This window comes from Polypterus senegalus, chromosome 18, assembly GCF_016835505.1.
Source record: "Polypterus senegalus isolate Bchr_013 chromosome 18, ASM1683550v1, whole genome shotgun sequence".
NCBI classification, from domain to species: domain Eukaryota; kingdom Metazoa; phylum Chordata; class Cladistia; order Polypteriformes; family Polypteridae; genus Polypterus; species Polypterus senegalus.
The window spans coordinates 16,966,154-16,978,972 of record NC_053171.1 but is presented as its reverse complement, the minus strand read 5'-3'; the positions used below and the strand labels follow the sequence as shown (position 1 = coordinate 16,978,972).

The 12,819-nt window shown below is 37.0% G+C and overlaps 1 protein-coding gene across 2 annotated transcripts in view; it reads left to right on the top strand.

The window, feature by feature from the left end:
- The window catches only part of ubr1 (ubiquitin protein ligase E3 component n-recognin 1), a 110,670-nt gene that overhangs the window by 52,298 nt on the left and 45,553 nt on the right, over positions 1–12,819 (top strand). For both annotated transcript variants that reach the window (XM_039741291.1, XM_039741292.1), the window contains exons 16-21: positions 1,190–1,251; positions 2,307–2,414; positions 6,592–6,657; positions 7,426–7,527; positions 12,007–12,070; positions 12,291–12,415. In XM_039741291.1, the coding sequence (XP_039597225.1) occupies positions 1,190–1,251; positions 2,307–2,414; positions 6,592–6,657; positions 7,426–7,527; positions 12,007–12,070; positions 12,291–12,415 (527 nt within the window). The remainder of the gene's footprint in view (positions 1–1,189; positions 1,252–2,306; positions 2,415–6,591; positions 6,658–7,425; positions 7,528–12,006; positions 12,071–12,290; positions 12,416–12,819) is intronic.

Sequence of the window (12,819 nt, the reverse complement as noted above, 5' to 3'; positions counted from 1 at the left end):
GGCACCCTCAGCCCCAATGAAGACACTTGGAGTCTCAGGACATGCAGCAGAATCAAGATTTATTGTATGCTGCACATACAGACTCACTTAAGATGGAAAGAGAAAGCAGCCATGGGCAGCTCTACATTTATCCCAGTTCTTATCACACAAGTCATTATTCATCCTCCTCTGACTCCTAATTCCTCTGCTCTAGTTCTGCCCCTAATGAACTCCACCATTATTTCTAAGCTGAGGGGGTGTTAAATCCCTCTCTGTCGATCATGTCTGTCTGACAACACCTACCTGTACTCCCTTTTAGCTCAGCATTTGCTGCCATTATTTACAGCGAAAGAGTTCACATTTCTTCTGTAAGCGAGGGGCCCATCCTTTTCTAGCTCTCCAGCATGTCTAACCTTTGCCTTATGAACTATTGGTGGTTTCTAGCTCAGAAAGAATAATTAAAAAATATATAGGTATAAGTCTTTCTAATAATAACTCATATATTAATGCTTAGTAAAATATAGCATTTACTTTTCTCATGTGCTTAATACTTTTATAATACTTGGAGATTACCAGTTTCAAGAATACATTTTTCTAGAAACAGTTCCAGTGAAACTATCAGATATTAAATTCTGTGGCCTGTTATTTCTTTGATACCTGTCGCTTGTCTTCTTTTCTACTGAAATTTCCAAAGTTATTTCTCCATAGGCATTTAGTTATTTGATTTAATTAAGTACTTTTGCATACATTTTAATTATAGGTTTATTTGTTGAGCTATTTTTTTTTCTCTCAGTTGGGAGGGAAAAAAACTTCAATTTTAATGTGCTTGTTTTGCATATTTTATTTTTTAACTATATTGATGCCTCATGTGATTATGAACTGCATTGCACCTGGTCAGAATTGCTTGGAAGTTTCTTGCTGTTAGATATTTTTGTTTGTTTAATTTTTGCATATTTTGTTAATGGTCCATTTCATGTTGGTATACCCTTTTTAAGGTCTTGTGAAATATTTCAGTCATTTACTCTTAAAGGGTTTTTTGTCCTTTTTAATTTGTATAAATTTCGATTTCATATTCATGATATCTGGTGGTTTTTGTGTATATTTTTTACATATATTTTGAAAAATAATTAAAGGCACACTCGTGTACGGTGGATAATGTTAAATGAAGTCTATCCAGTTTGCTTGATTTTTTTGATCTTGCTGGTTTTAGGTTTGTATATCCACCTTTGCAGAACTGAAGCCTTCAACAGATTGCATGAATACATGTATGCAGTAAGTATGCTTTGTTTTTGTGTCTTGTTTTGGATGCATTTTATACTTGCATGAAATTGTATTGAGAGCAGTAGATCCTTTTGGATGTGGCTATTGATAAGTATAATACAGTGCACCCTTGACTTACGAACTCAGTTCGTTCGTGAGGGCTGGTTGTAACTCAAGTTGGTTGTAAGTCCAGACTATTTTTCCCATAAGAAATAATGGAAATACCCATAATGCGCTCCGAACCTCCCACAGCAAGACTTACTTAACCTTTTCATAATAAAAAAAGGGTTGTATAATGTGCATAATTTCCCAAAACACCAATAATTTTTCTAATATACTAACCAAAAAGTTTTCAAAAGTGCCTAGCCTACCAGAAACAACAATTTCATACTGTACTCACCATTTAATTTGACATCTTTGGGCTGCAGGAAGGAGGAGAATGAAACAAAAGATGGTTATTGTTTAGAAGGAGCCTCCTTATGCAAATCTTTTCTTTGTAAAATTGTCGAGATGGTGGATTTCAACATGCTGTACATATTAGCGAGATCGGTCACACGAACACCACTCTCATATTTCCGCACAATTTCCTTCTTCATTTCGATTGTGATCGCTGTTTCTCAAGTTAATAATGACAGTAGTCAAGCACACAGTTCAAAGCTCAGCCTGATGACATCATCATGTGCCGCGCCAGCCCGCTAGCTAACATCCCTTAACAATCGCTTTCTTTACCTTTGTTACCTTCTCTGCCTTCCTTAGCAATTATGCATCTTGCTCGCCATGGTCTTAGTGAATTTTATATATATATAGATAAATCACTGCACTGACCGAAATTACGTCCACAAACACATGTAGCTGGGCTCTGACTGACGCTTACGAAAGCTCTAGGCTGTTTGTTTACAATCGCACAAGCGGATACACGTGACTGCATTCGGGTTATAACGCAAGATGTTGGTCATAAATCAAAACAAAAAATTTATTTTGGTTGTAAATCAAGTTGTTCGCATGTCAGGCTGGTCGTATATCAAGGGTCGACTGTATGTTCATTTTGTTGTTTTTCTTTTCATTAGGAGTTAGACATTCTCACTATGGTGGAGTTCCCACTGAGATGCCTTGTTTTGTCAGCTCAAGTTTCAGCTGAAATGTGGAAGCGGAATGGGCTTTCCCTTGTAAGTCAGGTAAGTGAACAGAGTAGTGATTAATTTTTTACTTTAGGTTTAATGATAAAATCCATTTTTGTAACTAGACATTGATATAGCCCTTCATTAAATACTAAATTACAATCATGACTCAATTTGTAATCATACCTGGAATCATCTTTGCAACATGCTGATTATTCCCAAATATTAATAGGAAGCCTTAAAGATGGTACAAGGTAGACCCTTTCCCTAACCATTTTAGATCTTGCTTGTTAAGATACAACAACAACAACATTTATTTATATAGCACATTTTCATACAAACAGTAGCTCAAAGTGCTTTACATATTAAAGAATAGAAAAATGAAAGACATAATTATAAAAAATAAATTAACATTGAATAAGAGTAAGGTTCAATGGCCAGGGGGGACAGAAAAACAAAAAAACTCCAGACGGCTGGAGAAAAATAAAATCTGTAGGGATTCCAGACCATGAGACCGCCCAGTCCCCTCTGGGCATTCTACCTAACATAAATGAAACAGTCCTCTTTGGATTTAGGATTCTCACGGAAAGGCTTGATGATGATGATGGTCACGTAGACTTCTTCCTTTTAATCCGTCCATCATTGTTGGAGCATCATGAAGCTTTGAGTAGGTGGAGGTGGCGCAGGCCACCACCACAAAGAAACCGGAAAAAGAAACAGAAAAGAGAGTAGGGGTCAGTACCGATTTTAGAGCCACCATGAATAGTTGTTATGATGAATTGAACATAGAGTATCAGGATTAAGTTAAATTACGATTAAAATGAAGTTATAAAAAGGCCATGTTAAAGTAATGTGTTTTCAGCAGTGTTTTAAAGTGCTCTACTGTATCAGCCTGGCGAATTCCTATTGGCAGGCTATTCCAGATTTTAGGTGCATAGCAGCAGAAGGCCGCCTCACCACTTCTTTTAAGTTTTGTTCTTGGAATTCTAAGGAGACACTCATTTGAGGATCTGAGGTTACGATTTGGAATATAAGGTGTCAGACATTCCGATATATAAGATGGGGCGAGATTATTTAAGGCTTTATAAACCATAAGCAGAATTTTAAAGTCAATTCTGAATGACACAGGTAACCAGTGTAGTGACGCTAAGACTGGTGTGATGTGTTCTGATTTTCTTTTCCTAGTTAGGATTCTAGCAGCTGCATTCTGCACTAGTTGCAAACGATTTATGTCTTTTTTGGGTAGTCCAGAGAGGAGTGCATTACAGTAATCTAGTCGACTGAAAACAAACGCGTGAACTAATTTCTCAGCATCTTTCAGTGATATAAGAGGTCTAACTTTACTTATGTTTCTTAAGTGAAAAAATGCTGTCCTAATCTGATTAATATGTGATTTAAAATTCAGATTACAGTCAACAATCACCCCTAAGCTTTTTACCTCCGTCTTGACTTTTAATCCTAATGTATCCAGTTTATTTCTAATAGCCTCATTGTATCCATTATTGCTGATCACTAAAATTTCAGTTTTCTCTTTATTTAACTTGAGAAAATTACTATTCATCCATTCTGAGATACTAGTCAGACATTGTGTTAGTGAATCAATAGAATCGGGTCATCAGGTGCTATTGATAAGTACAGCTGTGTGTCATCAGCATAGCTGTGGTAGCTCACGTTGTGCCCTGAGATAATCTGACCTAACGGAAGCATGTAGATTGAGAATAACAGCGGACCCAGGATAGAGCCTTGTGGAACACCATATTGGATATCATGTGTCTTCGAGTTGTAATTCCCACAACTAACAAAATATTTTCTCCCTGTCAGGTAGGATTCAAACCAATTTAAGACACTGCCAGAGAGGCCCACCCATTGACTAAGGCGATTTCTAAGAATGTTGTGATCAATGGTGTCAAATGCAGCACTCAGATCTAAGAGGATGAGAACAGATAAATGGCCTCTGTCTGCATTTACCCGCAAGTCATTTACTACTTTAACGAGTGCAGTTTCTGTGCTGTGATTTGTTCTAAAACCTGACTGAAATTTATCAAGAATAGCATGTTTATTTAGGTGGTCATTTAACTGCATAATGACTGCCTTCTCTAGAACTTTACTTAAGAAGGGCAGGTTAGAGATGGGTCTAAAATTTTCAAGAGCCGAGGGGTCAAGATTATGTTTCTTAAGTAGGGGTTTAACTACAGCAGTCTTAAGACAGTCTGGGAAGACCCCAGTATCTAGTGACGAATTTACTATGTCCAGAACATTATCAATTAGCACGCCTGATACTTCTTTGAAAAACCTTGTTGGTATCGGGTCAAGGACGCAGGTGGAGGGTTTTAATTGAGATATTATTTTTTGTAAATCAGGTAAATCTAAAGATACCCAAGTTACCACTTTGCAATATTTGTTTTTTTGTGTGTAGCTAATTTAAAATGCAGCAGCAACTTTAAAGGAAGACATAATGTTAATGTGCAATTAATCATAAAATGGATGACAAAGGAATAAAGTCCATCTTGTTGATTCTGTTCATTGAATTAATGTTTTACTGTGAAATCTTTAGCTTTCTTTACCTAAAATATTGAATCAGTTTGAGTTTCTTAATACAGGTACATCTGTTACAACGACGTATTTTTGTGGTCTCAACAGCTTCTCCATATGACACAAGTTTATAGAAATCTTGTTACTATGAAGTACATTCAGCAGATACTTTCATTACAACGAGGTGCACAGAAAACCTTAAAATGCCTGAATGAATCATCCGCAGAGCAGTTAGTTCTGTGGCCGCAGCTCAGTTGTGCACAACAATCTCCAAACAGAAACACTTTCCTCGTACTGTTTTTTTATTTATTTATTTATTGCCTTTTTTGTTTCCTGCAGTTTTTAGTTATACCTTTTGCTTATTGCTCATCAACATTTGAAAAACATCAATTGGAATTTAACTTATTGTCACCCTCTTATAGAAACGGAAGACACGAAAAACAATAACAGATCATATTAGAAGAAAAAAAAAAAATTTGTTTGCAGCTCTCGATTGTGGCAAAAAGAAAAAAAGACGTTGCCAGTGAATTCAGAGTTTCGCCATCGACACTGTCAACTTTCTTGAAAGACCAAGCAAAAAAAGAAGAAAAATCTTGATTTGCAAACGTATGTTAACTGCTGCATTTGAAGCAATTTTTATGTGGTTCAGTGATGCTCGTTCAAGAAACATTCCTATTAATGCGGCACTCATTCAAGAAAATGTGATGCTTGTAAACTCTCTTGGGACCTCCCCCAACTAGACAGCACGCCGAAAAGTGTCCCTAAGTCTGATCTCTGTGTCTGTAAAGGGCAACAGCAGGCTCACAGCTATGCTGCGTCTCTTTGCCAAAGTAAACAGAAAAGATCTCGGCTGATGCAAGGTTAGGAGCACGTACATTGTAAATGCAGATAACAGGATTACTTGGTCACTGACTTGGCCACGACCCTGCCTGACTGCTGTGTCTGTTTATAGAAGAGTGGCAGATCTCGCTACATAAAATAACTGTGCCGTTCCTGTTTCAAGCTGAATAAAACTGGTTTTGCTAAAGTACTGAGACTAAGCCTCGTGTTTTGGGGTGCAAGACAGGGACATCTAGCGCAACCCCGATCTTTTATAATTTGCTTCTGTGGCGCTTCACTGCTCCGTTGTGAGCCTTCTATTGCCCTGCCCCAGCAACGGACAAACAATCTTCCACAGACGCTGCAGTCACGCTTCAGGACACACTTCAGCATGTCATTTCCGTTGGATGGGGAATGGGGGGGATCCCAAAAGTGTTCAAAAACCTCACAATATGAAGAAGAAAAGGATGATTCGGCTTCTGATTGATAACTGTGCTGCACACAACATGCTTCCGCATTAAGATAATGTTCGCGTTGAATTCCTCCAACCCAATTGCACACCAGTGCCTCAGCAATTGGATTTGGGCATCATTCGCACCCTGAAAGTGTATTATCGGCAGGAAATGCTGAGAAAAATTCTCGTTAGCATAACTTGTAGGCTGAAGGAGGTTAAAATTAACTCCAAAGAAGCTATTGAAATGATTGCAAACACCTGGATGCAAGTTAAAGAAAGCACTATAACAACAAATACAGAATTTGCGTTACAACAAAATATTTTTTAGGTCTCTGGGAGTTTGTTGTAATGGAATTTTGCCTGTATTTTAATATTATAAAAACACATTTTTAAGTCAATGCAGTGTTTTTTTTTTGGTTCTCATTTTAGGTTTACTACTATCAAGATGTAAAGTGTCGAGATGAAATGTATGATAAAGACATAATTATGTTACAGGTAAATGCCATTTTCGTATTGGAATTCAAACTTACTAGAGTTCCACTTGCACTAGTATCAGTTAAGTTGTTAACATGAATCTTTTTGGTCATTTATTTTTTAGATAGTTGCAATATAATATTTTTAAGTAAATTTTTTTATGCATGTTTTTAGTGCCTATTTTGTCCTCTTCACAGTAGCTGGAGTCTATCCCATCAGCATTGGGACAAACGTGGATGAAGTATCAGTTGATTGCAAAGCACATTCACGTATCTAGTCACACTAAGATGTGAAATTTGGAATTGAAACTTAAGATGTGCGTCTTTTAGTTGATGAAACCCCAGATTTATGGCAGGATTATCACGCACATTGGGGGTCCTCGTAAATGCCACACAGCTAGTATCTGGGTCTCTGATTTGAACCTAGTCTACTAATCTGTGAGACAGCATCATTAGGCAATACTCTACAATCCAAACACACACCTGTCATGTTCATCTGTAGTCTTGTAATGTACACTGCTCTTAGTAATTTTTTAGTTACAGTATATTTTTTTTCTGTAATGAACAGTTAATTACCTTTACTTAATAGGATGAATTTAAACAGTTTTATCACCCCCTTATAGCAATTTGAACAATTTGGAAATGGAAATGTTTTTGTACCTTTTTTGTTTTTAAAGAATGTTTACTGTTTTGTATTGTCTAAATATATGCCACTGAAGATTTAAGTACTGTCTAATATTTGCATGATAACGGATATTACCAACTGTGTATCTTTCATTTACATTTACAGATAGCAGCAGCCAAAATGGAACCAAATAGCTTTGTGATGTTGGTGTTGCAGAGGTTTGAGCTGTTTGATTATTTTAGTGGAATTAGCATGAGTAGAGATAAGGTAAGTAAAGAGTAAAACATATATTTGCTATATTTGCTGATTCTATATTTTATCGTTAATATTATGAATACCCGCATAGGTGCTTTGATATTCATAAGCATTCAAAAATTAATTTTTAATTTGAAATCATTTCATATAATGTCATTCACATACAGTGGTGTGAAAAACTATTTGCCCCCTTCCTGATTTCTTATTCTTTTGCATGTTTGTCACACAAAATGTTTCTGATCATCAAACACATTTAACCATTAGTCAAATATAACACAAGTAAACACAAAATGCAGTTTTTAAATGATGGTTTTTATTATTTTGGGAGAAAAAAAAATCCAAACCTACATGGCCCTGTGTGAAAAAGTAATTGCCCCCTTGTTCAAAAATCACCTAACTGTGGTGTATCACACCTGAGTTCAATTTCCGTAGCCACCCCCAGGCCTGATTACTGCCACACCTGTTTTAATCAAGAAATCACTTAAATAGGAGCTGCCTGACACAGAGAAGTAGACCAAAAGCACCTCAAAAGCTAGACATCATGCCAAGATCCAAAGAAATTCAGGAACAAATGAAAACAGAAGTCATTGAGATCTATCAGTCTGGTAAAGGTTATAAAGCCATTTCTAAAGCTTTGGGACTCCAGTGAACCACAGTGAGAGCCATTATCCACAAATGGCAAAAACATGGAACAGTGGTGAACCTTCCCAGGAGTGGCGGCCGATCAAAATTACCCCAAGAGCGCAGAGAGCGACTCATCCGAGAGGTCACAAAGACCCCAGGACAACGTCTAAAGAACTGCAGGCCTCACTTGCCTCAATTAAGGTCAGTGTTCACGACTCTACCATAAGAAAGAGACTGGGCAAAAACGGCCTGCATGGCAGATTTCAAGACGCAAACCACTGTTAAGCAAAAAGAACATTAGGGCTCGTCTCAATTTTGCTAAGAAACATCTCGATGATTGCCAAGACTTTTGGGAAAATACCTTGTGGACTGATGAGACAAAAGTTGAACTTTTGGAAGGCAAATGTCCGTTACATCTGGCGTAAAAGGAACACAGCATTTCAGAAAAAGAACATCATACCAACAGTAAAATATGGTGGTGGTAGTGTGATGGTCTGGGGTTGTTTTGCTGCTTCAGGACCTGGAAGGCTTGCTGTGATAGATGGAACCATGAATTCTACTGTCTACCAAAAAATCCTGAAGGAGAATGTCCAGCCATCTGTTCGTCAACTCAAGCTGAAGCGATCTTGGGTGCTGCTACAGGACAATGACCAAAAACACACCAGCAAATCCACCTCTGAATGGCTGAAGAAAAACAAAATGAAGACTTTGGAGTGGCCTAGTCAAAGTCCTGACCTGAATCCAATTGAGATGCTATGACATGACCTTAAAAAGGCGGTTCATGCTAGAAAACCCTCAAATAAAGCTGAATTACAACAATTCTGCAAAGATGAGTGGGCCAAAATTCCTCCAGAGCGCTGTAAAAACTCATTGCAAGTTATCGCAAACGCTTGATTGCAGTTATTGCTGCTAAGGGTGGCCCAACCAGTTATTAGGTTCAGGGGGCAATTACTTTTTCACACAGGGCCATGTAGGTTTGGATTTTTTTCTCCCTAAATAATAAAAACCATCATTTAAAAACTGCATTTTGTGTTTACTTGTGTTATATTTAACTAATGGTTAAATGTGTTTGATGATCAGAAACATTTTGTGTGACAAACATGCAAAAGAATAAGAAATCAGGAAGGGGGCAAATAGTTTTTCACACCACTGTAGTTTGCCCTTCCTAACTGTTGGAAGAAGTGTAAATGGTAGTTTTTCTTTCATACTTATTCAAGATAGAGAAAAAGTAATATTCATTGCTACCCCACAATAGAGGTCTATATTCCAGCGGAAATCCCACAAGGCACAATTCAATATATTGTGGCATAGGACTAAAATTAGTCATTTAGTGGATGTGAGCAAATAGATTCTATTCCTATGATCTGAAGTGGGCAGTCAGAGTTCTGACAAAAAGCACCCCCTCTCTCTTGTATACAAAAAAGTGTTATTTCATTATAATTGTTTATGACTGATTTTATAATTAATACTATTTGATTGTAAAAGCACAGTTAGAAAAGATAGTGTATGTGCATCAACGATGTGATGATGTTTTTTTTTTAATTTTATTTATCTATTTATTTTTTTTACATAATTCATTCCAGACATTTTGGTGCATAATGCATGAGTAGCCTGAGAGGTAGCAGATGCATGATAATGATTGTCATCTTCCCATTTGTCTATATCGACTTAACTTTCCTGTGGACAAGGTAGCATGTCCTGTTGTGAGCCTGCAACTCCAGCACATCTTGCCTGGTGCATGTGTGACTTGGCACATATTTTAAATGCCTGTCTTAACCGCACACAGGCCAAAGCAGGCGTATCTATCTGTAGACCTATACGGGTGCATCTCAATAAATTAGAATATCATCGAAAATTTATTTCAGTAATTCAATACCAAAAGCAAAACTCATATTATATAGATTCATTATGCACAGAGTGATATATTTCAACCGTTTATTTCTTTTCATTTTGATGATTATGGCTTACAGCTAATGAAAACCCAAAATTCAGTATCTAAGAAAATTTGAATATTGTGAAAAAGTTCAATATTGTAGACTATTGAGTTAATTAGCTGAGTGGAGTATGACACCAGAACACCTGCAAAGGTGTCCTGAGCCTTTAAATGGTCTCTTAGTCTGGTTCAGTATGCCACACAAGGAGTGTAAGCCACAAAAGGTCATTGCTAAAGAAGCTGGCTGTTCAGAGTGCTGCATCCAAGTACTGTATATTAATGGAAAGTTGAGTGGAAGGCAAACATGTGGCAGCAGAAAAAGGTGCACAAGCAACAGGGATAACCGTAGCCTTGAGAGGATTGTGAAGCAGGGCCCATTCAAGAATTTGGGGGAAATTCACAAGGAGTGCACTGCGGCTGCAGCCAGTACTTCAAGAGCCACCACACACACACAGACAGATGTATCCGGCACATGGGCTACAATTGTCACAGCACTCCTGAACCAGAGACGACGTCCGTGTCTTACCTGGGCTAAGGAGAAAACTGACTAGACTGTTGTTCAGTGGTCCAAAGTCCTCTTTTCAGATGAAAATAAATTTTACATTTCATTTGGAAATGAAGGTCCCAGAGTCTGTAGGAAGAGTGGAGAGGCACAGAATCCAAGTGGCTTAAGGTCCAGTGTGAGGTCCAGTCAGTGACGATTTGGGGAGCCATGTGTTGGTCCACTGCGTTTATCAAGTCCAAAGTCAGCGCAGCCAGACGTCTACCAGGAAATTTTAGAGTACTTCATGCTTCCCTCTGATGGCAAGCTTTATGGAGATGCTGATTTCATTTTCCAGCATGACTTGGCACCTGCCCACACTGCCAAAAGTACCAATACCTGGTTTAATATCCATGGTATCACTGTGCTTGATTGGCCAGCAAACTCGCCTGATCTAAACCCTATAGAAAATCTATGAGATATTGTGAATAGGAAGGTGAGAGACACTGAACTCAACAATGCAGACGAGCTGAAGGCCGCTATCAAAGTATCTTGGGCTTCTATAACACCTCAGCAGTGTCAGAGGCTGATCGCTTCCATGCCACGCCGCATTATGCAGTAATTCATGCAAAAGGAGCCCCGAACAAGTATTGAGTGCATACATGGAACTACTTTTCAGTAAGCCAACATTTCTGTATTACATTTTTTTATTGGTCTTATTTAATATACTAATTTTCTGAGATATTGAATTTTAATTTTTCATTACCTGTAAGCCATAATCAGTAAAATGAAAAGAAATAAACGCTTGAAATATATTACTCTGTATGTAATGAATGTATATAATATGAGTTTAACGTTTTGAATTAAATTACTGAAATTAACTTTTCAATGATATTATAATTTATTGAGATGGACCTGTATTGTAGGTGTTTTAGAGGGATTACTTCTTTTTAAATCTTTTCTTCATACTTTAAAGTTTTTTTTTCATTTATTCTCGAGTTAAATATTGACATGATTTAAAAAAACAACCTGCAGCAGTGTGTAATAATGGATGAAGTAGAAACTTCTGCTATATTACAAAGCATTAATTGGATTAATACAAAATTAAGTGGAGAGACTTAACTCTTGGAATTCAATTTTGAATGTTTAAACTTTAATGTACTGTACATCAGTATTAGAATACTAAATATAAAATCCATTGACCTACTGTGTGAAGGGATCAGCAGTATAATTTTTGACACTGTATATAAAATGTCTTATGTAGTTCAATTACAGAACTGCAAAAAAGATTAATACACTATTTTAAATCTAAGGTAACTGTCATTTTTCATCATATCCTGACAATTGAAATCTGTGCTTTCATAATTTACATGGCTCTAGTCAAAGTTGATTATAATACTGTTGTATGATCTTTTTTGCAACTTTTTTTTTTTCTCTCTTCACTCGTCTGCAGGATCTCGTCAAACAGTTGAACCGTTTAACAGAGGAAATGCTGAATCTCCTGATAATTTTAATAGGCAAGTACGGGCTATGTACAAGTTTCTGATGTCACATTCAACTAATGCAATTAAAGTAATGACAGGATTGGCACTCCTGTGAAGTTCAAGAAATAAAGTAACATTGTTTTGCACTTACAAACTGTGTTGTTATGACAATTACAAATAGTCCTTTTGATAACTTTGTTTGCTGCCCAATTCTTTATATGATATCCTTAAACATTTGGTTTCTTCTTCATAGGTGAAAGATTTGTACCTGGTATCAGCAATGTAACCAAAGAAGATGTGATTACAAGAGAAGTATTGCATCTTCTCTGCATAGAGCCCATGGCACACAGCAGTCTGGTCAAAGCTTTACCAGAGAATGTAAGTGTGTCTTAATGCTGGTGTGTGTCATCGAAACTGCAAGAGATCATTTATTAGATTATTGTACAGGAAGACTCTGGGTAGCTAGATTAAACTTTATTTTCAAATTTTTGTGTGCTAAGCTTTGAATAAACTAGAGTGATCTGTGCTCAGAACCATATGCTGTACTAGTATATATGGGCAATGATACACTAATATCCTGCATCAGATTTTAAAATGAAAGATAGACCAGTTGAAAGAACTGTCAGATACAGTGTCCTTGGTTTATTAGGTAATGCATTTGTTTTGAAAAGTCCAAGTCCTTGAAAATGGAGGGAGATTTTCCATCATTGAGTGTATTTTTTTTTTTTTTTTTAAGTCTTCCAACAGTATTCACAATGGGCGCATATCTCATCAGCTAACAC